General features: G+C 34.7%; 2 protein-coding genes across 3 annotated transcripts in view; one reads left to right on the top strand and one right to left on the bottom strand.

Annotated features, from left to right (window-relative positions):
* Window positions 1-18371, top strand: part of CST7 (cystatin F) — a 28351-nt gene extending 9980 nt beyond the window's left edge. Inside the window, exons 2-5 of the mRNA XM_051975831.1 lie at window positions 12601-12720; window positions 13304-13461; window positions 17175-17291; window positions 17988-18371. Coding sequence (XP_051831791.1) covers window positions 12601-12720; window positions 13304-13461; window positions 17175-17291; window positions 17988-18065 — 473 coding nt within the window. The 3' untranslated portion in view covers window positions 18066-18371. The remainder of the gene's footprint in view (window positions 1-12600; window positions 12721-13303; window positions 13462-17174; window positions 17292-17987) is intronic.
* A 2284-nt stretch (window positions 18372-20655) lies between these two features.
* The window catches only part of APMAP (adipocyte plasma membrane associated protein), a 56378-nt gene continuing 49254 nt past the window's right edge, over window positions 20656-27779 (bottom strand). The window contains exons 9-10 of one of the 2 annotated variants that reach the window (XM_051975828.1): window positions 27546-27778; window positions 20656-20766 (exon numbers count right to left, since the gene is read on the bottom strand). In XM_051975828.1, the coding sequence (XP_051831788.1) occupies window positions 27569-27778 (210 nt within the window). In that variant the 3' untranslated portion in view covers window positions 20656-20766; window positions 27546-27568. Of the gene's footprint in view, window positions 20767-26613; window position 27779 lie in introns of those variants that run through there. The other variant, XM_051975830.1, reaches the window with a different exon arrangement.

Raw genomic sequence — 27779 nt, 5'->3', positions numbered from 1 at the left:
ATTTTTAATTAACATAGTAATGAATACAATAAGAAGGTTGGCCAAAGCAAACTCAGCTTTATCTCTACAGCTTTCTTATTGACAATACTAATAAGAATAAGGAGTTGAGACTTCATTAGGATGTCCCATCTATCCACTAACATGAAACTAAAATAGATCATGGATTGATTCATACTAACTAACAGGTGCTGGGTGGATAGGGGAGCAAACCTGTCTACAACCAACTTGGTAGTCAGCTTTTCTCAACTTAAATAGACTGGTTCTTGAATAAGATTCATGGGCCCATCTCTGAGCCCATACTGAAAGCCTTTCCAACTTGGTAGGATTCATCACAATTTATATATGACTTGAAAAGCTTTCAACAATCTGGGGGCATCTTCATGCATGATAAGATAATGAATCATGAGATTAGTCCCTTGTGCTGCCTACTGAAGCATAGTGATAATCTCCAGATAACAACAGTATCATTAATTGATCTGTGGTTGAATGTGAGACAAACTGCCATTCTGTTTATGTCAGGCTTTGGGCGGAGAAGCAATGTATAGAAGGCACTTTGAAAAGAATCTTCTGCAACCTTCCATTTTATAAATAAAAATAATGAGACCCAAAAAAAAAAAAAAAAAAAAAGGCCACCAATAGTATAAATTACAATGGGTCCTCATTGTGAGTTTGAGTGAGAATCTGTTGTTAAAAATATATATACATATATATACATACATACATATATATATAAATATCAGTACTTGTTTTCCCATGACTTTCCTGTCTCACTCAATAGATATGATTTTATCTATATAATCAACTAACAGGTGTTTATTAAGGGCCTGCTACGTACTTGGTACTGAGTAGGTATGGGATATAAATATAAGTGACAAGACAATCCTCACTCTCAGAGAATTTACTTTCCATAAGGACATGTATCTATGTAGAATAAATACAAGATGGGGCAGAAGGAAGATACTGTTTAACTCACTGGCAGGGGTCTTCAAACTACAGGCCATGGGCCAGATGCGGCAGCTGAGGACGATTATCCCCTCCCCCAGGGCTATGAAGTTTCTTTATTTAAAGGCCCACAAAACAAAGTTTTTGTTTTTACTATAGTCCGGCCCTCCAACAGTCTGAGGGACAGGGAACTGGCCCCCTATTTAAAAAGTTTGAGGACCCCTGGATTCACTTTAAGGGATAAGGAAAGGTTTAATGTTGAAGGTAGTGCTTGAGATGGATCTTGTAGAAAAAGAGGAATTCTCCTTGCAGTAGCACATTCTAGATATTAAGGACAACTAAGACAAAAGAGGGAGATGAGAGACAGTGTGTGAAGAACAGAAAGGACAGTTTGCATCACAGAAAGATGAAAGAAGTATAATATAAGAATAAGCAAAGGGGTTTACATTTTCTTCTAGAGGCAAGGAAATTTATTGAGGAAGTGAATAACAAGGTCTGTGTTTAATGGAAATCCCCTCGGTAGCTGTATGAAAGATGGATTAGACCAATTTGGAAGCCAATTCAATCGCCTCAGTAAGATGGTAGGAAGGCCTGAACTAAGGAGGCACCTGAGTGAATTAAGAGAAGGATTCAGATTAAAAGATTTTGTAGAGATAGAGACAACAAGATTTGATTGCTATTTTGATATATGAAGTGAGAAGAAGTGAAAAGTAGAAATTATACCAAGGTTGTAAACTTGGGTAAGTTGAAAAAAAATTATAATTCTTAACAGTAATGAGGCAGCATTGAAAGAGAAGTATGTTTGGAGAGAAGATAATACATTCTGTTTTAGATATATTGAGTTTGAAATGCCCAATAGATGTAGAACTGAGGGCAGAGACTAGTGCCAAATACATAGATCTATAAATCATCTGTAGAAAGAGGATAAGTTAACCCACTGGGATAGACAGAACCTTGGGGGTACTCCCATGCTTAAGGGACAGGACTTCTGGCTCCAGAAATAAAAAACTTCATAATCTGGCTCTATTCCCTCTTGCTTGCCTTCATTTCTGTTATTCCCTTCATATACTCTGTTCCAACCAAAGTGGCCTCCCCAAATTGACATTTTGTCTCCCATCTCCATGTCTTTTCACAGGCCATGTTCAATACTTATAATTTACTTTTTCTTCCCTTTTACCCTGGCTTCCTTCGAGTTTCAACATGGTTATCCTCTCCTATTCAAAAACATTTATCTCCCAAGTTGTTAGCATTCTTTCTCTCTCTCCTAAACTATCTGGAACTGTATTTATTTATATGTTTAAAAAAAAAAAATGAGGAGTCACTACCCTTCCCTCCAGCAGAATATCAGTTCTTAAAAGAGTCTACCTGGTTTTGTTTTGTATATCGGTGCCTAAGCAGTTCCTTTCACAAACTTTGGATCTGCAATTTCATTAGTATGGAGTATGGGTGATAGTCTAGTGTTGATGAGAGGGATATCAAACATTCATGCACACAACACTCCCCAAAGCTTCAAGCTGATTAAAAATCAATAGGAAAATATTTTTAAAATAAATAAATACGTGATAGAACATATATAATGTTGATACATGGTTTTCTAAATCAATATTTGACCAGCAGGGATCCTTATGGGTAGCTTAATGGTCTATTTGAATTTGATACCACTGATACGTATGCTTTTGCATTGCACATTTTTCTAAAGAAAATCCATTCTATTTTTCCCCTTGTAATCAAATTGTGGGCCCATCTCATTATCCATTAGCAGTGTCTGAGATATATGTCCTAATGGATGATTTCTATGGGCTATCACTCCAACAGCATGTAAGAATTTGGAATGTAATAGGCACCCTTCATCCATCTGGGTTTTCTTCTAAGGACAAGTTTTTTTTGAATGAGTACAAATATTATTTAGGAGGTTCTGCAGTGTTGTTCAAATTCAATGAAATCCACAAATGTCACTTGTAAATAGATACCAAAGGACCACACCATCCTTCTTTGATTTGACCTCTGTGTTAGGACAGTAGCAAACAACTCTGGCAAGCATGCATCTCCTTGTTTTATTCCTCATTTGATGTTAAGAATCAGAGGATCATCAAAGAAATATACATTGTTGAAGGGAAAATTTAAGATAGTGTTTCGCTTTACTGATTTAATTTTTTTTTTACTATTCAACACACAATAAACATTGGGGTTATAATGCCGGAGAAACTGAAACAAGCTAGAGATTAGAAAGTATTTAAAATTTTTATTTGAAAGGGAAAGATTGACTGGGATCAAATGGCTCCATGGTTTGGTCCCAGGGCTGAATGAGACTATGGTCTCCAAGAATCCAGCAAACAATGTGAGTTCTCAGTGACCTATATATACGTGGTTCAGATGCAGGGAGTAGACAGAGGCAGAGGCAGGTGAAGGGAGACATTGGAGGATATCTAATAATTAGGATTATAGAATGGGGAGAGGCCCCCAACATTCTGATGATGTCTAAGATAAAAGGTCTTTCTCCTTATCTGGATCATCATGATAAGGAGGGAAGGATAGTGTTGCAGGATTGAGCAGAACAATTCAGGGAAATTCAGTCAGGACAATTAGGGGAACAAGTCAGGACAATAAAAGAGAACTGTGGCACAATAGGATCTCATAATATTCACACCCTTCAGTAAATTAACTGCAAAAAATGTGACTGCTATCATTAGAAAGAGCTTACTTAAATATAACTCTTCAGCAAGAATCTTCTCAATGCATCTATAAATTATTCTTATAAAGAATTTTTAGAGATGAAAAAGTAGGCATGTGAGTTATCAGTTAATATTTTTCTCATTCACTTTTTTTTTTCTTTTTTGGTAATAGGATCTAAGATTTTTCTCAAGCATTGGACATACTCCTTTTACTCAGATATCTGGGGCTAGATTCCTTAACACTCTCAAAATTGTCTCTTATAGCTTAGAACTTCACACTAGGTCCTTATTCAATTACTCTTCTCATCTTTTGTTTTCTTTATTATTATTTCTATCTCCTTATTAAACACATCAGGGCTTATGGCAGTATAAATGTGACAATACTGTTAGATATAGAAAAAAGAAATATTGACAATTATTTTTAAATTTTTTCTTCCCATTTTTCATTCCTTAATGGCTCTCATGATGATTTAGTTTAGATTGGGTCTCTTGCCAAGTTTTCTGTAAACTTATTTTTCCTTTGCTCATAATAATGAGAAGTTACTCATAATAATCCAACCTCCTGTGATTTTACAAACAATTTAATATCTTGAACCAGTGTTGTTCTTGACTGCTATATCTCTCTCCTTAACAAAGATCAAGTGTTTGTTGACTGGCTCTAGGCTCTTTTGGTCTCTTACATCTTCTAAACTTGTTTAGGAAATGATGATAAATTTTAAATGTTGCTCATTTCTTATTTTCCACTATCATCAACACAATTAGCATGACACATAATTTGTTTCAATTCAACAAATACATTGCTTCAATTATTCTCCATATAGTTTCATTTTTATTTCTTCTAATATGGTATTAGAAGCACCTTGCAAAAAGTAAATAATTAATAAATATTTTAAATTCAAATTTTTGGAGGCACAAAGTCACCATGAAAAAAAAAATTATAGTCTTACTATAGGAATAACAAATGAAAGGAACAAAAGAAAACATCCAGTCCATTTCTTTTTACAAATAAGGAAAAGGATACAGAGAGATTAAGATCACACAGATAGAAATATAGAGTTTGACTCCTTAAACTATAAATTCATTCTTCTTTCCACCAAAGCATTGTATTTCTTCATCTTGGGGTATTCTGCCGACAACCCCTCAAATATAAATACTTACATCTTTCTTTCCAATTTTCCAAGTTCCATTAATGACACTGACATATTTCTTAAGTTCCCATTCTTCCCCTGCTCCTGGCAGGCTTATTGAATATATGGGAGCATCCTAACCAGGTATGAGTAGGACTGTATATGATAACCTTTGAGGTCCCTTTCAATCCTGAGATACTTAATTGACAAAGACTTCCCCTGCCACAATACACAATTAAATACTTTCTTCTTTTACCTAGATATATGTGTGAGAAGCTTAAAATATGAGAAAGGATAAAGATGTCTGAGGGTAAGGAAGTTACCAATTCTTAAATATCTCTCGTGGTGAGAAAGGTGGTTAGGAAAATGGCAGAAGTGAAGGGGGAATTCTGCTAGTTGGACTCTCATTGCATCACCATTTCCTTTCATTTGAATGGTTTCACAAGAAAATGATCTGACTTTTAAGTGGGGGCTTTCCACCTACCCCACATACAATATTGAAAAGTCTTTTCTAAAGAAGACCCTCTACTTCCCCTACCCTCAAAGCTAAGCACTTTCCTTTGTGAATTTAACTAGCATAAATTGGCTGACTAAAACCACACATTCTTATTGAAAGCCTGTTTGGGGGTGAAGGATTGAAACAATTTTTTTCCCTTTCAATAGATGTTGATAAGGTTGTGAAAAACATAAAAACAAAAATGTCTTTTCTTCTGTTATCAATGCTGAAAAAATCTTTATATTCTTAATGCTAAAAATTCTAAAATCTAATCAGAGGAGAGAGAGCCTGCTCAAGACCTTCAGATTGTCCAAACTCTCCCTTTTCTGGATGGTAGATTTAATACCTAGTCGAAAAAGGAACTTTAAGAATTTTGAGTCCATTTCTCATCCGCCACTTGTTTAGTCTGGAGAAGAGAAGATTGAGAGTGGGTAGGAGAGAAGCAACACATCATGGCTCTCTTCAGATACTTAAAAAGTCTTCACATGTAATCTCTGAACAGTGAAATTAATTGAAGGTGTCAAATCAATAAGCATTTATTAAGCATCTACTAGTTGCCAGACCCTGTGCTAAATGCCGAGGATATAAAGACCAAAAATGAAATAAAATAAACAAACCAAAAAATAAAACAAACAAACAAAGAAATAAAAACCAGTTCCTGCTCTCAAGAACCTTACACTCTAATGGAAGAAACCTCAAGTAAATGATACACATAAACAATATATACAGGATAAATTGGAAATCATCTCAGAGGGAAATTATAAACATTAAGGAGCAATAAGAAAGACATTGTAAAAGGTATAAAGGAAAGGGAAAAAGAAGGTAGAAAAAAAGTCTTGATTCTCCACATCTAATTCTAAATTCATATGTCTCTTCTCAAAAAGACTGAGGCCCACTACCATTAGTTTAACTGAACAAAAGAAAAACTAGTTATCTGTAACTTTCCCATAAACCAGAGGCTTATCCCCCCACAGATGGCCATTAGTTCATAAGGGATCATAGAATCAGATTTTGAAACAGGAGGAATTTTGAAGGTCATCAAATCCAACTTCCTCATTTTACAAAGAAGAAATTTTAGTTTCTTGCCCAAGATGATGTAGGGGTAAAAAAACAGGATAGTTGGGATTTGAAGTCTAGTCCTTTGACTACTAATGGTACTATTTCCACTGGGAAAAATACTGAATTCCCTGAAGTCTTCCCATGAAACAAAAGAGTTTTGGTCATAGCATGTTTTTTTTTTTAATTTAACTCTGAACTCCCCTGAATTGATCTCCAGATTTAAAAATGAATAAATGAACAGCATTCAGGGCTTTTTGTCCAATACTTCATGTATTAAAGAATCCTCTATTTCTAAAATGCAAAACAGGGTCTCTGAATGAATATCTCCTGTAATGATATGAACATTGATTTTGGAGTGATTGAATCATATAATTTGAGATGAGGAAAGGATATTAGCAACTCTTTAGTACAATCCACACATCAAAAGAATCCCCTGATAATAAACCCAACAATTGAGTCAGATAAGTTGAGGCTAAAAGTACTATCATTGTTTGTATGAGATTCTTAGCTTCAGTTTCCTCATTTATGAAATGAGAGCATTAGTTTAATTCTGTCTCTTTTCAGCTTTAAATCCTACACCATTTTCTGACCACACAGCTCCCCTACTGCAAAACCTCTCTTTCTGAAGTCGGTTTCTTTGTCTCTTTCCTGCTTATCCTAACCCACTTAAAATACTGAAACCCACATTTTCTGATCTTGATGAGGTTTGGCTCCCCTCGATTTCCAGTCAGGGAGCCAACAATGATGAGGTTCAGAGCAAGACAGGGAGTTGTGGGAACCCTCTTCTGGTCGGCGCAGGTCCTTTGTAAATGAATTTATGAACCTGAAAAGTTAAACTGGCAAAAGAAGTTTATTATTAGAATAGCTTTTGAAGGCTGACTTTCTTAGTGGCAGGGTAGCAGAGAAAGTTTCTAGCAGAGAAATCCTGACAGAGAGGTGAATAGGGTCCTGTTAGAGAAATAGATGAAAGAGATAAAGAGGGAGTAACACTGAAAAGAGGATGTCTTTTAGCGAGCAGAGAGTCGCAGCTATGCCAAGGAGAGAGAGAGGTTCCCTGGCATGATTAGTCTTCTACAAAGGTTTGAGTTGAAGGAAGCTTGTTTTATGGGCAGCTCTTGGTGGGAACTGGGAACAGTTTGAGCTGGAATCAAAATAGAGAATCTTGGAATTGAAGAGTGTCCCTGGACTAATCTCCAACTCAATAGAGTTGGATAGCAATCTTAGCTCTGACTAAGTAAGAGGGGTCCTAGACACAACTAGTTCCACCCAGATAACAGAATGAAATCACTTTATCTTGATTTCCTGGAACAGGTCTGTCAGGGGAGAGTTTCCTAAGTTTCCCCCAAATACTCTTTATCCCTTTGGTTATTGTTGTTATTAATAATAACAATTATGACAGGATATAATAACTTGCATTATTAGCAAAGTGATTTATATATTATCTTATTTGATCCTTACCACAACCTTAATGTTGAGGGGTGAATATGAGGGGTGAGAGATACCCTAACAGTGATGGTGTTTCCAGGCCAGTGTAGCAGGTTGTTGCAAAAGAAATCATAGTCCTGATCTCCAAGTGAGATTTTTGGCAAAAAAAAAAAAGGGTTTATTTTCACAGAGAAACAACTTCCCTTAGTGGGCTATTCCTGATGGGAATTAGCAAAGGTTTGGGTCAAGAATTTTGTCTTTTATTAGCCTTCTATGGTTTGGGGTTAGAGAGCAATTAGGGGCTAATTTTCAAATCAATAAAGAGTGATGATTGTTTCCCAGACCAAAGTGATTCCCAGATCATTTGGGAAGTGGCAGATTCCCATGGGAAACCAGCTAGCTTTCCCAAGGGAGATTCAGGTGGGTGGGGATCATTTTTAGGAATTTCTTCAGGCGAGGTGGCCCAACTTTCACAAAGATCAGAGACACAGTTCTATTACATCATTATGAGAGAGCTGCTATTACAGTTATTTCTTTCACATTGTGACTTTTTCCATCATGGTTTTGATATATCTCAAGTCATCATAAGAAATTTAATGGAAATTTTGGAATATTTTTGCCAAAGCTGCAGACACACATGAGGGTCAGCAAAAGAGACAGAAAAAAGCTTAGAAACTTAGAAATGTATAAAATATGTGTATAGTATTGTATTATGTTAACATATTTTATCTTTTAATACCATAATCATTCAGACTTCTTCGCAGGTATGAAAGGAGGGCCAAAAATTTTACATAGATTTTCCAGATCCCAGGGGCACTGTGTCCCTAATCTCCACAATATAGAAGGGTTGACTGTATTGTCTCTACTTTATAAAAGAAAAAACTGAAGAAGATAGTCAAAAGGTCTTATCCAGGATTATACAACTAGTAAGTTCTGAGGTAGGATGTGAATTCAAGTCTTCTTAACTCCAGCTTTCTATCCAGTGTGCCACCCAGCTACTAAATAGTCATATCAGTGGCCCCAAAAATGTCACCTATGAAGCAAACTGGTGACAATCCTCTCTAATTGGCTAGACTAGTCCTTGCACGACAGATATATCCTCCATTACAAAGCTATAATGGAAGCCTTCTCAGTTTGTTAGGACCTATCAGAACTTACATTCTAGTGCCATAGATTTCAAGAACTCGAGGTCACCTCCATGTTTTAACAAAATATCAAATCATAAGATCTGGACATATAGGAGCATATGGAGTTTTTCTTAGAATCCAATGTCTTTAATTTGCTCAAGTGAAAAAAACTGAAATCCAGAGAATTTAAATGACTTGTTCATAATCACATAGCTAGTGGTAGAGCTAATAGTGAAACCCAGCTTCAACCCCTGGTCCAGTGCTTTTTCCATAATAAAACACTGTTTAACACTATTACCAGGGTGAGAGAAAATGAAACTGCCTGCTTCTTTCTTACCCAGAAATTTAAAGTTTCTATCTTAAAATCCCTCATAACTTATTAAATTACCACCTTTCCAATATTTTATGGTCAACCAAACTGGACACTTTACTGTCCCTCACAAGCAATCCTCCACCTCCCATCTCTTCATCTTAACATTCACTGTCCCCCAGTCCTCAAACAGACTTCATACCTCCAATTCCCAGAATCCTTTGTTTCCTTCAAAAATCTGATCATATATAATATATATGTATATATACATGTATATAATATGTTCCATATTTTATCATATATAATATGTATTCCTTGCATTAATTTTATATGTACTTAAGTACTCCAAAACTTTGCAATGTTTTATAACAATTTGATTAAACTATATAGAATCTAAGAAACTCTTCCACAATGGTGATTTTCTAGAGATTCTACATTTGATATAATTTGAGTTTATGACTATAAAAAGGGGAATCTAGGCAAATAAAGACAAAAGTGAGTTCATACTCTTCTGTGGATATAGTCTGTCCCATTATTCATTCAAATATGGCACTGATGAGGAAAGAGATCACTTATCTAACTCTTGAAAGAATTCTTACCCTTCTTATGCTGCTTCCTTCTCCTCCCACACTCCAAAAGCAAATCAACCTTGCCTACAAGTGGGGGGGAAAGAGCCAAAGGACTTGATTCATTCAACAAATATTTAATGAGCACCTTAGTTGGGCATACCCTGTCCACAGGAGTATCTACCAACAAATTCATGCTTCTTCATCCTATAGAGTTCTGATCAATGTTTTCCCGTGTTTGTCCCCATTTGAGTGGAAAGTGAAGAATTCTATGAGTATGTTGGATCCACTGCTTTCCCTTTGCAAAACAGCATGGTAAACCCAGGGTAGACTATAATTTGTACAAGTCTAATGAATAATATCAAGAAGTTTAGTCATAAGAGAAATAGATAATGTGCCACATGGGAGCTACAAACAAAGTGCTGGAGAAAAAGGAATTATTTCTGTTTAGAAAAGTAATTGGTTGCATTTCAGTTGGATCATGAAGGAGGTTTAGCATTTCAAGAGTCATTGCTGGTAAAGTTGTTTAGGTTTAGAGAGAAGAAAGAAAGGTCATCCTAAGGAATGAGAACAACATTTAGGGTGGGAGGGTCGACCTAAATGAATGAAACCTTCAGCCTTTTAAAGGAAAGTAGAAGGAGACAATATTGAAAATATAGTTTAGCATCAGATTATGGAATACCTTAGAGATGAACTATATTTAGTAGGCACGAAGAAGTCATGGGAGTTTTTTTGGTTGGTTTTAACATAAGACACATGATTAGGGCAGTGGCTTTTCAATACTAATCTGGAGGAGGAGATCTGGAAGTTATTTGTGCAGTCTAGACAATGTTTGAAAACTGCATTTCCTGATTTTTCACCAGATGATGTAGCTGGTAGCACAGTGGAGAGAGTGCTGCACTGGGAGTTAGAAAAATGACCGTTCAAATCTGGCTTCTAGGCAAGTCGCTTACCTTCCATTTGTCCCAATTTCCTTAATTGTAAAATGGGGGTAAAAATAGTATTCACCTTGTCAGATTGCTGTAAGGATCAAATAAGATAACATTTGGATTTTTTTAAAGCATTTAACAAAGTGCCTACACAAAGTAGGCATTCTATAAATGTTTATTCCCTTTTCCCTTGTTATAAATAATGAAAGTATATTCACAGTTTTAGTTCTTCAAAATAGCTGGAAAATTATTAATATGTCCATATCTTCCAACCCAAAAGTCTCACCATTAACATTATACTCCAAGGAGATCAAAAATGTAAAAAGCAAGGTCCTACATAAATCAATATTTTTCCCAGCAGCATTTTTTTTGTGAGAGTAAAACTGATACCCATTGATTAGCCATTTCCCCAAACAAATTGTGTCACATTAATATATTGAAATATTATTATGCTATGAGAAATTATATGAATAGCTTATATAAGACATGCATAAACTAATGAAGAATGAAATAAGAACCAGGAAAATATACACAGATAAAAATACACACTCTAAGTGGAAAACAACAGATCTTTCTCTCCTCATAAAATAGGGCTGCCCTCTTTCCAAGAAGAGAATCTCTAAGTTTTTAGTTAGACCTCCAAGGTCTGGTCCTTTTCACAATTTGACTCTCAGTTACCAAAGAGAGTTCTGAGTTAATTATCTGTTGCTTTTTTTTTTTTTTTTTTTTGCTTGAACACTGCCTAAAGAGTGTGTTTCTGTTCTGGCCGAACGTGGTGAACCCCATTAGTCAAATATTTCCATTTCAAAACACAATGACCAGTTGTGGGAAGAGCAGGGGAGGATAAGGTAGGGGAAGAGAAAAATACCCTCCCAACTTCACTATCTGGGGTAAGCACAAGGATCTCCTCCACAAAGGAAACTACTGAACTTCCAAACTGACATCCCAAGAAAGGCTCTCTCAGGGTGCCTATGCTCAGGGAAAGGAACAGAGCTGAAATGGCAGACAGGAGCTCAAGCTCACCTAACCAAGTACCTCTGCTCTAGCAGCCACATTTTGGTAGAGATCATTTATGGTGGGGCTGGAGGGTGAGAGTTGAGAGAAGGGAAGTGTCAATCAGACCAGAACCAGCCTTTAACCTGTGAGTGGATGGAGCTAACAGAGAGCAGACTAGAAGAGTCAGGACACAAACAGAAGTTTAATTTCAGGGTAAGGAAAATGACATTTGCAAATGGAAGCCTCCCTCCCCCAAGAAGGAAGGTTTAATGTGCTGGACCAAAGGCAGGTCTTATATAGCACAAGTGACTGGATTATGAGTTAATTGTGTTTAGGTCTTGAGTTACTGTTCCCATGGACCCAGTGGGGACAGTATTATCTCAAGCCTTGGGGGTCATGTCCGCCCTCTGTGGCACAGAACCAGAGTTCTGTGGCAGGATCAGAAGTGCAGCATCTGTCAGTGGCAAGAAACTGGGATTGTGAATGTGATTGATGGCCTGGGAAATAGGGTGAGCTAAATCCCTCAGTGAACGCCCAATGCTGGTCCAAGCAATACACTTTGCCAGGGGATGATATCATCCTGAGTGCACAGGATTACTGTTCTGCCAAGCTCAGGACAGTCGGCTTGCTGCCTTAGCTCTGGGAAAGAGTATCTTCAAGATATGTTGACAGAAGGAAGGAGAGAGAGGAAGCTAGCTCTCCTTTAAAATTGATCTAATACCCTATTCACCCACCCCTACTATGGAAGTGAGGATAAGGGGAACCAAAGTTCCACATAGTTTCCTTCATCATGTCAACGTGCCAGCATCTTCAGATCTGAACATGTGGTCCAGGATACATGCTTAGCACTCCATGGGAGTGCGCTCAAAGGAGATGGAGCAAAAGGAAAAGCCTTCTTTTTACCCCTCTTATATGTGAATCAATATTGAAGTGTTTCTTTTTGTCTCCTAGGTGATGAATGCCTTCCTTGCTTGCCCCTATATCTGACTGTTCCAGAGAATAAAGGATGGATTAGAAAAGAGCAATGCTGGAAGCCTAGAGGTCAATTATGTGGTTATTGCAATACTACAGGTAAAAATTACTAACAATTTGAACTAGGAAAGTGTTTGTGAGAATGGGGAAAAAAAAACTACTGGCTCTCCCTGGCATTGAACTCAAATAGCTAAGACTCTCTCTTCTCTATTTAGAGATTTTTGACTAATTTCTGAATAGATCAGAGGTTATTATAATTAGCAAGTGCTTAGCAAAGAAAACCAGTTTTAAAACTACAGTGGATAATTGGGGAAAGGAAGAGGTAGTCGGGGGGGGGGGGTGTACATACACACAAATTTAAGATTATTTGAGGAGACAATAACTTCTGAGGTTTTTCGGGTGCTCAGGAAATTATTAACAAGTTTGTTTGTCTTTTATTTTTCTCTAAAGCCCCATGTTGCCAGTTGTGATAAAAATTCAATTCATCTCAACTGGTAGTTGGTTAGAGATCTCCCTTAGGACTGATTTACCAACTATTGCATAAAGGGGGAGAAGGGAGAAACGTGGAGGATTTGGGGGAGATGAAAGAGGAAAGTATCTTGTGATGTCAGTTATATGCCGGGGGTCCCTTCCATTATAATGGAATAATGCAATTGGCTAGCTATATATTTTTTTCTTTTAGGCCTTGATGCTGGAGAAAAACCTGGATTTCCCAAATTCATAAAACCCAGTGACCCTGGGGTTCAAAAAGCAGCCAGATTTGCAGTTGAAAGGTTTAACAACTGCACAAATGATATCTTCTTATTTAAAGAACTTCACATTGATAAAGCAATGGTGCAGGTGAGTGTTTTGACTACAAATCTCTACCAGATGCTGTTTCCCAATCCTTTAGGGAAAATCTAAGGAAAAAGAAAATTCAGGATTGTTTGTTTTGTTTACCCAGAAACTGAAAATAGCCAGAATTTGGACAACAACCTTATCTGCTTCCTCCAAAAAAGTCTCTAAAAAGCCAAAATGTATAGGTTGTCATTTTCTAAAATTTTAGTTTTTATTAAGAGAATCCCTATAATTCTTGAGTCAGCTAGGGGATGTACTGGATAAAGCACTGGACATAAGAGTCCCAAGAATCTGAATTCCAATCTAGCCTCAGACACTTCCTAGTCTGTGACCCTATTTGCCTCAGTTTCCTTATCTATAAAATGAGATGAACAGGAAATGGCACACCACTCTAGCATCTTTGCCAAGAAAACTCCAAATGGAGTCACAAAGAGTCCAACACCACTAAAACAACCAAACAGGAGCATTGACCTTCATTAACAGCCTGTTTATTCATAGTAAAGAGAATACTAAAATTAAGGTCAGATGGAACTGGATTCAAGTCTTTAATTAACCAATTACTATCTGTGTGACTGTTTTAGAGCCACTTCCAACATACTTGATTGGAGGGAGTATCCTGAGAAAGAATGTGCTCATGTAGTCAAGAGGGCCCAGGATAATATTTGACCTTTTGAGACTTGTTAGTCATGTATGTGTTATTTGCAAGTTTCAACATCTATAAAATTGGATAAAAACTTATAGGAGCTACCTCCATTTAAACTATGAAGTTTAAATAAGACTTATAACATATCCTAAAACTTACTATGTATGTATCATTATCATATACAGGATTTTTCAGACCATGGCAAATTAAAAGCAACAAAATAGGAGATCAAAGGAGGAGCAATGATGTAGCTAAATGCTATTAAATTGCAAACTTCAAGACCGAAAAGCTATTTTTAAAAAAGACAAAAGGGTTTAAGAAACAGTAATCAGGAGTTATTTCATATGGGAGAAAACAGGTTTACTTATCTCAGTAGCTCTCGGCACTTTTTTAAAGTTTTATATAAGTGTAGATGTTCATAATGACTAAATCAGGGAAAATTTGCATTATGTTCAGCATAATACAAGGAGAAAAGGAACAGATCTTAGATTTTTATCCAAAATGCTTCAAACCAGTTAATCAAAAAATTTTTCTTTACAGAACACCTTCTTTCCAAATGATACCAAATAAATTCAGTGTTTTATTTTACTTCTTCAGACATTGAATTTATAGAATTTTGCTCTCTATTTAGGGTAGATTTTTTTTTAAGTCCTATGGGGGTTTTTTGTGTCAGGAGGAATTATTTCAAAAATAGTATTCTAAGTCCTTAATTCTCAGGTTAAGTCAATATAAATGCCATCCCTCTACCTTTTTCAGTAGATGTCTAATATTATTTCCCTCTTTCTAGCCTTGATCAAGGTTTATAGAATCACAAATCACCTAGCTCTATCCTCAGCTTCCAAAATTTTTCTTTTCAAATTATGGCAAATGTAAAAATTTTAGAATTTAACATCACTTAGAGTAGGAGTGAAATGCTTAGAAGAATTAAAGAAAAGCAATATAATCTAGGGCAAATTATTTTTTTAACCTCTTCCTAAAGGCATTTGGCTATAGGTGAAATTCTAGGGAAGATTTAAAAAGATGACTCCCTAAAATTATTCAGTCCCTCAAAATTTAAGTATTATGTCTAATGTTTTATACAAATTAAAAAGTAGAGATGAGGATTATCACTATTCTCACAGGTATATTGGCCTTGGGCTACTATATTAATATTTATAAAAACTAAAAGACTGATGATGATTGGTATAAAGTTAAAAATGAGAAAAGACAAATGAAGTATTCAAGGCAATAGCTGTTTTGGGTATCTAACAACATAGCCAGATTCTTGAATAATTGTATATTGTCTATACCCTGAAGATTAAGTGATTAATTTTAGTGATCTTCCAAGTGAGGTATACTACATCACAAAATTGAATGGCAGAGAATAGTAGAAAAGTAGAGGGAGTAGATAGAAGTCTGGCCCTGAAGTCAGGAGGACCTGAATTCAAATCTGGATTCAGACCTTTATTAGCTGTGTGACCCTGAGCAATTCATTTAACTCCAATTGCCTCACTTCCTCCCCCCCCCCCAAAAAAAAAAAACCTAAAACTGAAAAACAGCAGTTAATTGTTTAATTGGAATGAGGATTACAGAGAGATGAAGAGCTATTGCAAGTATAAACTCAAAATATCCAGAACTTCCTTATATTTCTTCCTTCCAAATCCACATTTTTTTCCAAACTTCCCTAATTTTGTAAAGGGTACCACACCCAAGGTTTGCAGTTGTAGCATCAAATTTAACACCAATATATGTAAACACTTGCTCAGTCTCATCACTTTTATCTCTAAATTCCTTACATCTGTGTCCCCTTCTCTCTTTTTACCTAAACATACTATTTCAGGAAAAATAGTTGACTAATAGTGGCCCTGCTTCATCTCTCCATTTTAATCCATTCTCTACATGGTTGTCAAAGCATCTTTCCTAAGGCAAAGGTGACCATGTCACCCCTTTATTCATTAAAATTTGCCTCCATATCCATGCAATGTACTCTCTACTTAGCGCTTTTTAAAATAACTTTTTTTCTTCAAGATTCAGATCAAGGCTTTCTTCTGCATGAGGTCATTCCTGGTTTCCCTCTCTACTAATACCTTCCTCGCCCAAAGTCACTTTGTGTCTGTTTTATGTATGTTGTTCTTTAGTTATTTCAGTCACATCCAACTCTTCATTACTGCATTTGGAGTTTTCTTGGCAGAGATACTGGAGAGGTTTGCTATTTCCTTCTATAACTCATTTTACAAATGAAGAAACTGAGCAAATAGCTCATAAATAAATAAAGTTCATAGCTAATAAATATTTGGATTCAGGTCTTCCTGACTCTAGGGTCAGAGCTGTGTCCACTGCACCACGTAGCTGTTTTGAATATGTGCCTATCCACATATGTGTTCATTGTCTCTCTGTGCAAGTGTAAAATCTCAAGGTTGTGTTTTGTTTTGTTCTCTGGCAAGGGCCTGATAGAGGCACTTAAATGCTCACTTGTTAGACTTAGTACTAGGTTACCTAAAGGAGAAAGTATTCACAAACCCTCTGCAAGAATGGCCAGAAGCTGAAAAATTGGCAAACTATAATGATAGATTTTCATCTATCATGGGATAGGATTGAATCTATGATTTCATTGTTATAAGGAACTCCAGTAGAGAAAATTATATCAAAGCAGAACCTGCTCTGAAAGTGACTGTTTCAGAAAATTGGCTGAGACATTGAATTATGTGATTTGTCCAGATTTTGTCAGAGACGGGCTTTGAATTCCAGTCTTTCGATTCCAAAATCTCCAGTTTTTCACTGTACCACATTGCTTCTCAATTGAATTTATCAGATAGTCTGAGTAACTGCATGTGAATTCACAGCCATTGATATGTGGCTAAAATATTATGGTGTAACATGAAGGTCAAAGCTCAGAACATCAAGAGTTGCTTTCCTCAAGGTGTTCTCTATGCCATTTAGTCACTCAAGTACCTGATCTCAATAACTCCCTACCCAACACAAACAATAGTCAGGGTATCTGACCTCTCATCAGTGATACCAAATAACACCTAAAATATAATCCTAAATCTGTTTTATTACAAATAATCCAAGAGTCTATTCTTATTCAATTTAGCTCGTGAAAGGACTAAAATATATGATTGATATGCACATAAGCCGAACGATGTGCAAGAAGAATAAACATTACAACTTGGACAACTGTGATTTTCAAAAAGATATAACTTTACAGCAGGTAGGGCACTTGAGCCTCCTAACTTCATAAATTTTCTTCTTTATAGAATCCCTTGCATGATGCATACTCCTTGATCATTTTCAGGGTACTTCATAAAATTACCATGTCATATTGTCTTTGACTTGTTATGACTTCAATTTTATCCTGTGTTGATGTTGGCTTTCTACACTATCATGAGCCAGCCATAATGTGGGAAATAAGTTAAAAAGATGTTCCATTGTTTTCTGGGAATTGCAAGCACTACTGCTTGTTTCCTTTCAATCTAATAAAGGTCTCTCTTCCATATAAAAAGTTGAGCAGGGTAAAGTACCAGAAATCACTTCAAGTGATTTGGTATGGGTTTGTGTTATATATGTCTGGGGAATTTGTTTTGAAATATATGCTGCTTAGTGTTTTATTTGCTTTTTTTTTCTCATGGTTGTTTCCCTTATGGTCTGATTTTTTTTGCACAACATGACAAATATAGAAATATGTTTAAAAGTATTGTACATGTATAACCTATGTCAGATCATTTAATCTCTTGGGGAGAGGGGAAATAAGAGAAGAAAGAGAAAGAAAATTTAGAATATAAATATCTTACAAAAATGAATGTGAAAAACTGCCTTTGCATGTGGAAAAATACTATTGAGAAATATATATATATGATGTTGAGTTTAGAAATATCATATAGCTCACATATTTTCTATCTGCTTACAGACATTCAACTGCTATACTGAAGTTTGGGTCATTTCCTGGCTCCAAAAGACTGAGGTGCTTGTTCTCCATTGTCAGTAATTTCTTGCTTCTCCTCAACCCTTAAAGGCTAAATGGTGTTTTGGTTTTCAGTTCAGTTTTCACTTTCTGTATCACAAATAGTCTGTATTCTTTGAATGTATTTGTGCCTTAGAGTCCACTAGAACTTAAATGAACTGATGCTGAATGAAGTGAGCAGAGGCAGAAGAACACTGTAAACAGTGATAAGCAACTATGATAAATCTAGCTCTTCTCAACAATGCAGTGATCCAAGACAGTTACAGAAAGCTAATGATGAAAAATGCTACCCACATCCAGAGAAAGAATTATGGAATCTATTTTAACTTTTTGTTTTTTCTTTCTTGTGGTTTTTCCATTTTGTTTTTATTCTTTTTTTCACAACATGATTAATGTGAAAATGTGTTTTAACATGATTGCACATGTGTAAACTATTTCAGCTGGCTTGCTATCTTGGGGAGGGAGAAAGAGAATGAAGAAGACAAAAATTTGGCACTAAAAATCTTATAAAAATGAATATTGATAACTATTTTACATGTAATTGGAAAAAATAAAATACTATTTATAAAAAAGCCCACTAAGATGGGTAAACCAAAGCTTATTTCTTAGCAATAAATAAAAATAAAAAATAATTGGGCTAAAACAGTATACTTCAGGGCACTGTCTCAGTATGTAACAGAAAACTAAAACTGTAGGGAACTCTTCAAGTATGAACTCATACTAATAACTATATATATATATATGTGCTTTAACAAGCATGCTACAATTCTGAACTGTTAAAAAGTTTTAAAAGACTTGTAGGTAAAAGCCAAAGTACTTACCAAAAGATTAAAATGATTAGAGATAATAATATTAATATTATCTGCATCTTGATAATTTTATAATAATATTAAAATAAGCACCGACTTTAAAAATAATGTATCTTACATGGACTAGTACAGCATGCAGAATAGCATTCATAACATTCCTCAAGGAATTCTGATTCAAAGGAGAAGATAAAATATATACTAACAACTGAAAGCCAAGGCAACATATACACTGAGGGTTCTCAAAGGAAAATGAAAAAAATATGTGAGCCAAAAGGTAGCGCTTCAAAGGAGCATACCTAGAGCTGGCAGTAAGAACACAGGGAAGTTCCAGATGAAAACACACTCAAATAACTTCATTCCTTACTATCTTTGTTCTGACATAAAAACTGAAGTTGGATATGATGGTATATTTAATTTGGGCTCTTCTTTACATTTCTAAGGCTCTTTTTTCAGATTACCCACAAACAAGTTATAGGAACAAATTTAAGATAAAACTTTATTTTATAAACAGTATAAAATATATTTCTTTTCTTTGTTGCAAGGCAATTGGGGTTAAGTCACTTGCCCAGGATCACACAAGTAGGAAGTGTTAAGTGTCTGAGACAAAATTTGAACTTAGGTCTTCCTGACTTCAGGATTGGTGCTCTATCCCACTGCACCACCTAGCTGCCCCTCAGCTCTAATCTATAATATGATTTAGCTGTGGCGTTGGTATCAACACTGATTTTGACATAACATAATTGTCAAATTTCCATTCTTTTCTCCTATATGGAAAGTTATATTTTAAATTGGATAAGATATGATCACATGCCTTTAACCAAATGCTTCTGAAAATAATTTATTTATAGAGTAAAAATCATCTGCTCACAGCAACAAGCATCTTTCATATGTTGATGAAATCATTATGTACACTTAAAACTGGAAGAGACCTTGGAGATCATCTAACTCAATGTCTTCCTTTCAGAGATGTGTGAAATTAGGTCAAGAAGCTCACTTGCTCAAAAACATGCATATATATGTGCATAGTATTTATGACATTCACATACATATGTATGCATGTAACATTTGAAAACATATCTACTTATACAATTATACATATATACATTATTTATATATACATGTATATTTAGAATGCTATGTATATGAGCTATAAGGGTTTTTTGCTAGTCTTCTTCCTAATTTAGTAATGTTGAAGATAGTGTATTCAATGGCTATAAAAACAAGAGCCTAAAGTATCATTCCATTTTATATTTTTCTAATTATATTATACAGTACAACCAGCATTATTTTCTTGATACCACAGCCAATGATGAGGAAGAAGATTCGAATTATAATCTACTGTCAGTAATCTACCTCCACAATTTTCTCATTTGAATATGTAATTATTGCCAATCTCACCCCATGCTTTTATCCCAGGATTTTGAAAGATCTATGTAATATTCTCCAAAGGCAGAGATTACCCCAATTCTCTAAATGAAGATGTGAAGCAGAAAAAAAAAAATCTAATAGTTATAATAATGACCAAATGAGTGAACCAAGAAGAGAATGATATATTTAGAGTTAGGAGGGGCCACAGAAGATATTTAGTTCAGCCAGCCCAGAGGGCTGCAAAGGTCCCATGTAGTAGAGCTAGGATTCAAATATAAGTCCTCAGGATGAAAAATTCAGTATCATGAGCTTTTTCCATTGTACCATGTTTCTTGGAACTCTCCTGAATCCTAATACAAAACTTTTGGAACTTTCTATAATATCAATTTCTTTCTGAGAACACAAGTGTAAAAAACAAAACATCACTTTCACTCCAATAAATCACATAATTTTTATCTTTAATGCATTTTAAGTAATCTTAATTTAATTCGGTATAGATGTTGATAGAGGAAGATCTTTTCCCCCTCAATTTACTCCTTCCCAAGCACCTAAAAGACAGAACAAAGAAAACTACTTGGCAGTAATATTTTGAGATGTGCCAATATTTATAAAAATATACAAGCAAATTATAGGATATTTTTTAAGCCAGCAAGACATTCCTATTATATTACTAACCAGGACGCTTTAATTCTATCTCTTCCCCTCAACCCCCTTCCAAAAAGGGAAAAAGTAAAGCAACTTGGAGGTATCAAATCTTTATGTATACTCTGGTATGTGGTATGTTATTTAGACAGTTTCTTAGACCACTGTTTTTTCATTACTAAGCAAGGAATGACTTTTATCTAGTAAACTGTACATTTTTAGGATCAGATTTAAAGCAAAAAGGGAGTTTGGAAGCTATCAGGTCTAATCATCTAATTTTACAAATGAAGAAACTAAGAAAACAAATGTTTTTTAAGTAACTTGCCCAGAATCATACAATTAGTAAAAGTCTGAAGCTGTCTTATCCACAGATAAGAGATTTACAAAAGAATAATAACATAGGAAACAAAATACCTATAAATAGATGTTGTAACATTGTAAATATTAGCAAATAAAGTGAACTACCATTACTAGAAAACTATATACTTCCCAAACTAAACTTTATACTCATTTTATTTTCACTGATTTACCAACTACTGCTATCCACTTATTATTCAACCCCATATAATCTACTGAAGTTCCTACAATCGAAGTACCAGGACAATTAAACTGGAATATTGCCTTTCATTAAATTCCTCAAGATGACTAACATCAAAGCAAAACATCCTACAATTCTTTTCTCCACTGCCAGTGCCCCCATTAAATCAATATTTTATTAAATCTAAGTGATCAACATATTTCCCCAATATCCATGGATACACACACACATAACAAAACACATATAAAGGTTTTATGTCTTTGGTGTTAGTATGTCAAGAGCTGCTCTCAAGAAGGCATAATTGTTGTTTCCTGTGTTCCATGAAATTCCTAGAAGCCTGTATTATAATATTGAGGTGATCACAGATGATAAATAAATGTTAATATTAATTCTATATTTACATGGGAAAATACAACTAAGACTTGGAAAATATAGAAGTGCCATAATAAAACAAGACAAGAGACCATATCTAAGTGATTATCCCAATGCCCTTTGACTTTATTGGATAACATATTAGGAGATGATAAAATACTAGAATTATCAGAAGCTACCCAGTTTTAATATTTTAAATTATCTTACTAACAACAGGAGTGTATAACATTTCAAACAACTTTTAGAGGGCAGAACAATTGGTAGGTATAACCATCACAACATGGAGTTGAAACACTCCAATCAAAATTGATCATTTAGGACAGAGATACTTAAGGACTGGCTTCCTCTACCCTGAGGGAACAGTTAAGAGTAGCTTATCTTAACTGCAAAAAATTGTGTAGAAAGCCAAGGACCAGTAGATTCACTTGGTTTGCTTCATCCAAAACAGCTATTTAAAAAAATTAGTAATGAGAACAAAATATACAGCCATAAACTTGCCATTCCATAACTTAGCCTTATGCTGAAAGATAAAAATTTATAGCAGGTACAGAGAACCCTCCTTCCCCTCAGAAAGTAATTGTTCTTTTCCCCTGCTCCCAGAAGCCAATCTGGTTCTGATCCAGCCAGGAAGAAGGGAACTAGAATAAGGAGGACACTGTAACATTTCAAAATCCCTAAAACTATCTGAAGTCAATACAATATTTGGGATGTACTCCCCTGTTTGGTCCTAAGCCAAACTAAAGCTTAATGTTATCCAAATTAGCTTAAAATTATCCATTAAATTATCCATAAAATTATCCAAATATCTTCTTACTGTTGATGCTTAATAAGATAGTCAAGACAGTATGTTCTTAAATTTTTTAATGTAATAAAGACATCTATCTAACTCTGCCACTGAATCATAGAATGTTAGAGATGGGAAAGGCTTTAGAGATTTATGTAATCAAATCTCATTTTTACATATGAGGGAACTGAAGTCCACAAGGGGGAAAAAAAGCGACTTGAAAAAAATTATACAGCTAGTTAATGGCAGTGGTATGATCTCCTAACCCCTAATTCATTGCTCTTTTGACAATATTACAAGAATGTTTATATAAAATATAAAACCCAAATGTCTATTTCAGTATACCAGTGAAAGATGATATTGCCAACTTTCTACTAGAAAAATTATATTTTGGCATTTAATTAAAAACAGAGATACTTCAAGTTTTTAGTTATTCCACATATGATGATTATAATAAAAACTAAAGATTTGGTTTCAATTAGCTCTAATACATTCCATTTCCTAAATAATCCTTTCTAAAAATTAAAGTACAGACAGACATAATATAAGAAATCCAATAGAAGTCCAAAGGAGAGCAACCAAAAAGGAATTAAGGGTTTAGGAAAGAAACACTACAAGAAAATGCTAAAGCAAAAAAAGGTTTACTTCTTTAAGGGGAAAAAAAGGTTTACTTCTCCTAGAAATGAGAAAATATTTGGAGGTAGGGAAGGAAGAGAATTAATCACAATTGTTCAAGTACATATGAAGAGATAGTATATGAATGATGGCAAGTAGCTGTTATTATAAAATGGAGATGCCAAAAAGCATTATGCTTAAGCTGCAATAGAAGGCATTTAACTTTTGTATTTGGAAAACTCATAAGTATAATGGTTGTGTAGTGCTAGCATGTGTTAGCAAGATATTAAGCCCTTTGGAGATTTTTCAGGTAATAATAATTAACAACTATAAAGCACATTTTTAAGTTGGGAAATCATATATATATATATATTCTCATTCCTCACCACAACCCTGTTGAGATAACTTCTATAGGTACTATTTTACATATTTACAGTATAAGGAAATTGAGGCTCAGCATGACTAAGTGACTTATCCATTGTTACACTTTCTAAGTGTCAGAATTGTGATTTGAATGCAGGCTTCCTGACTCCAAGTCTAACACTTTATACACTATATCCTACTGTCTCTTCCTTTGGAGTTTCATTCAGCATTCATTTTCTTTTTCTTTTTCTTTTTTTTTTTCCCCGAAGCAAAGGGGTTAAGTGACTTGCCCAGTGTCACACAGCTAGGAAGTGTTAAGTGTCTGAGGCCAGATTTGAACTCAGGTCCTCCTGATTTCAGGGCTGGCAGCATTCATTCTCAAAGAGGATCATGATATTAGGAAATTAATGTCATGATTTGCCCATAAATAATTTAAGGGAGGACTGTAAAAGGTCACCTGTTTCACTTTCCCCTCCAGAGCCATTTGAGTCCAGTGACAAGATATAGATCAGACAACTGGAGATGGTCCTCATGCAGTGGAAGACCTTGACCTTTTTAAGCTAAGTTCTTCAATAGGCCTCCATCTGTCTGAGGCAACACCCATTCAGTGATTAAGGCTCCATAAGGAATGTAGATAAGAATGGCCTCTTTTGCCCAGTCCAAAAAATTCAATAAGAGAAGGGAAGACCTTCAGGGTTTAGATTAAAGGGTTAATTGTTTTTCTCAGAAAGTTCTTCAGAAAGGCAAAAAGCTAACAGCCTTTATATTGCCCTAGCTCTGTAAAAATAAAATAAAAAAATTGAGGATGGAGAGGGCAGGGAAAGTTGCAAGAAAGAGGGGAAGCAATTTCCCCTGGTATAAACAAGGTAAGTTAGAAATTGCTTGATAATAGACTGAAATCCAGGTAAGCATATATAAAATTCATATAGACATATATGTACATATATACGTATATATACATATACATACTTATATATGTATATACACATACATATACAAAATTCACATAGACATATATGTACATATATATGTATGTATACTTGTATATGTATATGCACATACTCAAATACATGTATATGTACATATATTTAAAACACTTGTGGCTCTTGGAAAAATCCTACTGGAGATCATGAAACTAGATGACCTTTTAGGATCTTTATAAAACTATAACATTGCTTGTAAAAATTTTGATGTTATTCAGTTTGGTGATTAATGGGGGTAAAAGACTTAAAATCAGCTTAACTACATTTTATAGCTTTAATTCAGAAAGCAGGGTCTATTACTGACTTTGTCACTAGCGATATTCATTCAAGTGCTTCACTACGTTCTACGTTTCACAAGATGAATACAACACATATACTAAAATAGGCAATATATCAAAATTAAAGCCTCTGATCCATAGAAAGTTCTCTGGCCACAACCCCCAATTTTGCCTTCATAATCATGCACTATATCATATTAAAGTATAAATAACTATAGAGTAGGTTTTTTTTTTTTTTGCAACAATATACCCATATAAACAGTTTTATATATATACTCAGACCTACTAAAGAGATTTTGGTTTTTTCCATTAATTCCAAATTACTAAAGCACAGAAACAATATCATCAGCATTAAAGAGATACTGCAAATCAGTATCTGATTAAAAAAAAAAAAAACACTAAGTCACCTTTTTAAACAGTGGTAAATACAAGCATCCCTAGATTTATTAATATTTGTGAAAATTAAGGCCTTCACTATCTATGTAGCTCTTCATTATCTATGTAGGATGCTAGAAATTGACAAAAGTAAAAGTAATTTGCTCCACTAAAAGTTTAAGATGGTGATTCAACATACATTATTGAATGACTGTTTTATATTTTTTTAAAAAAAATGTTTGTGATGAGGCAGCTAGGTGGCACAGAAGACAGAGCACCAGCCCTAAAGTCAAAAAGACTTGAGTTCAAATCAGACCTCAGACACTCAATATTTTCTAGCTTGTGACCCTAGACAAATTAGTTAACCCCAATTGCTTTGCCAAAAAAAAAAAAAAAAAAAAAAAACTGTGATTTCATGATGCAGAAGTATTATTGTTTTTACATCATATCTGTCACATAAGAAATGCTAAATAATTGAAATAAACAATTCTCTATGCAATGAACACTCAAAAAAGTTCAATAGTCAATATTAATTATATGTTACACTATATAGCTTCATGGTGGGATTTTACCTGCCTTAACTTCCCATCAGCTTTCCTTCTATAAAGAAAACAATATATGAATAATTCAATATAATGGATTAATATTACAACTCTACATCCTAATCATCTAAGGGTATTAAATATGAAGTTAGGCCAGTTTAAAAAAAATAGGCAGTGATATAATTACTACTTATTTTGTTCTTGTTTAGACATTTTCAGTCATGTTTGACTTTTCATAATCTCATTTGGGATTTTCTTAGCAAACATATTAGAGTGGTTTGCCATTTCCTTCTCCAGCAGGGTTAAGTGACCAACCCAGGGTCACATAGCTAATAAGAATCTAAAGCCAGATGACTTTTCTTGACTCCAGTTATGGAACTTTTATCCATTGTGTTACCTAACTGCACAATACATATTGTGTAGTCATTTTTCAGTAGTATCCACTCAATTAGTACATATAGTCTCAGTTTAAAACGTTAGCTATTTAAATTACCAAATTTAAATGCTATATTCTATGTAAAATAATAATTTTCCCCAGAGCAATTTCCTTAATACATATTTATAGATTGAAGGAATTTGGGAAAAAAAGATAGAGAAGCAACTAGCTTTAGGGCCACAAAGAATTAAATTCAGGATAAGGAAAGGCAAATGAATTCAAGAGAATTCTAAATAGGGCTGCTTCTCAAAATATACCATAATTTCCTATGGAAGATAGTACTACTGTCTTCAAGCACTACACTATTAATTCCATACTAAATCTAACATTTCCCTCCTAAATAAAATTATATTACTGAAAATCGGCCTCGTGATGATAATGTGCAGAATTAATTTTCAGACATTGTTATAATAATTATACCATATAATAAGATAATTTTCTGGGTGACACAGTCAAAAAAAGTCAAATAGCAGAAAAGCAAATTTAATATATTCATTATTACATAGTTCTTATTGCTGTAGTTTGCCACTAATGTAATAAACAACTATTTGTAGAAGTGATAAGAAATGCAAACATGACATTGGAAGGTAGTAATTTTAATCCATGTCTGCAGTTCTAGATGGAAACAATGTAAAGGCAAACAAATCATATTCTTCTAAAGAAATCATTGTCATGTTGAATCTGTTAGGTGACATCATTCAACTCTAATAGGTAGATTTTTAGAAAGAGATATTGGTATTGACTCTCAGTGTTAGTGAAATAAGCTGACTTTCACCAGAGAATCTTCTTGCAGCACCTGACCTTTAAATAGTTGAAAGGAACTGAGGTATCCTAAAAACCTTTAGTTATGTCCCTCAAGAGGCAAAACTTTGACTACCTAAAAGCCTAGCCAGACAAACCACTTCAGTTGGGCAGGATTGTTGCAATCTGTGTTCTGGCATAAATCTTCAGAATGTAACTCTTACTTAATTTCTATATCTTCTTTCTGCTTATATCAAATTCTCTCTCAATGTAGTTATTAATCCTATTTTACAGGTAGCAAAGCTAAGGATGGGAGAACAGAAGTAATAGCAGAAATAAGTTTTTTAAACTATTTAAGTATATTTTTTAAAAATTCAAATTTCCCTAGAAAACTGCTACACAAGCAGATATTCTTGGATGAAAGAATTGTTACCTGAATTCCCAAAGCCATCATTGCCTTTAAAAGAAGTAAACTGAGATGAAAAGGTCCTACCATGGAAAGCTAACTGGTGAGCAGATATTCTGGGATATTCCCCTGCTACACTGTAAAGGGATGACATTGAATATGGGTAGATGCATTTCCATGACTATGGGTAAAGGAATGCCTCAGGTACTTAACCACTAAAATATTTGAGCAGGACAGTTCCTAGAGCAGTACCATTAGGTTTTCTTTTTGGTTGGTTAAAGGAGATCAAGGTTAAGTTTGCAAAGAAAAGGAGATCTGAATGAGCCCAAGTAAAGATGTCCATCCTGTTCATGCACTTCACTAATATAAGCAGCAACCAGTCCATTTGGATCATGTAAACTTCTTTGGTAGGCTCCATTGTCTCCAAGTTCCAAGACAAGGCTATATCGAGGCACAAACTTCGACACCGTTTCTGGACTTAGTAAC

The sequence above is a fragment of the Antechinus flavipes genome, chromosome 2 (assembly GCF_016432865.1).
Source record: "Antechinus flavipes isolate AdamAnt ecotype Samford, QLD, Australia chromosome 2, AdamAnt_v2, whole genome shotgun sequence".
Classification (NCBI taxonomy): domain Eukaryota; kingdom Metazoa; phylum Chordata; class Mammalia; order Dasyuromorphia; family Dasyuridae; genus Antechinus; species Antechinus flavipes.
Note: the sequence above shows the minus strand (reverse complement) of the source record. Positions and strands in the feature narration are given on the sequence as shown.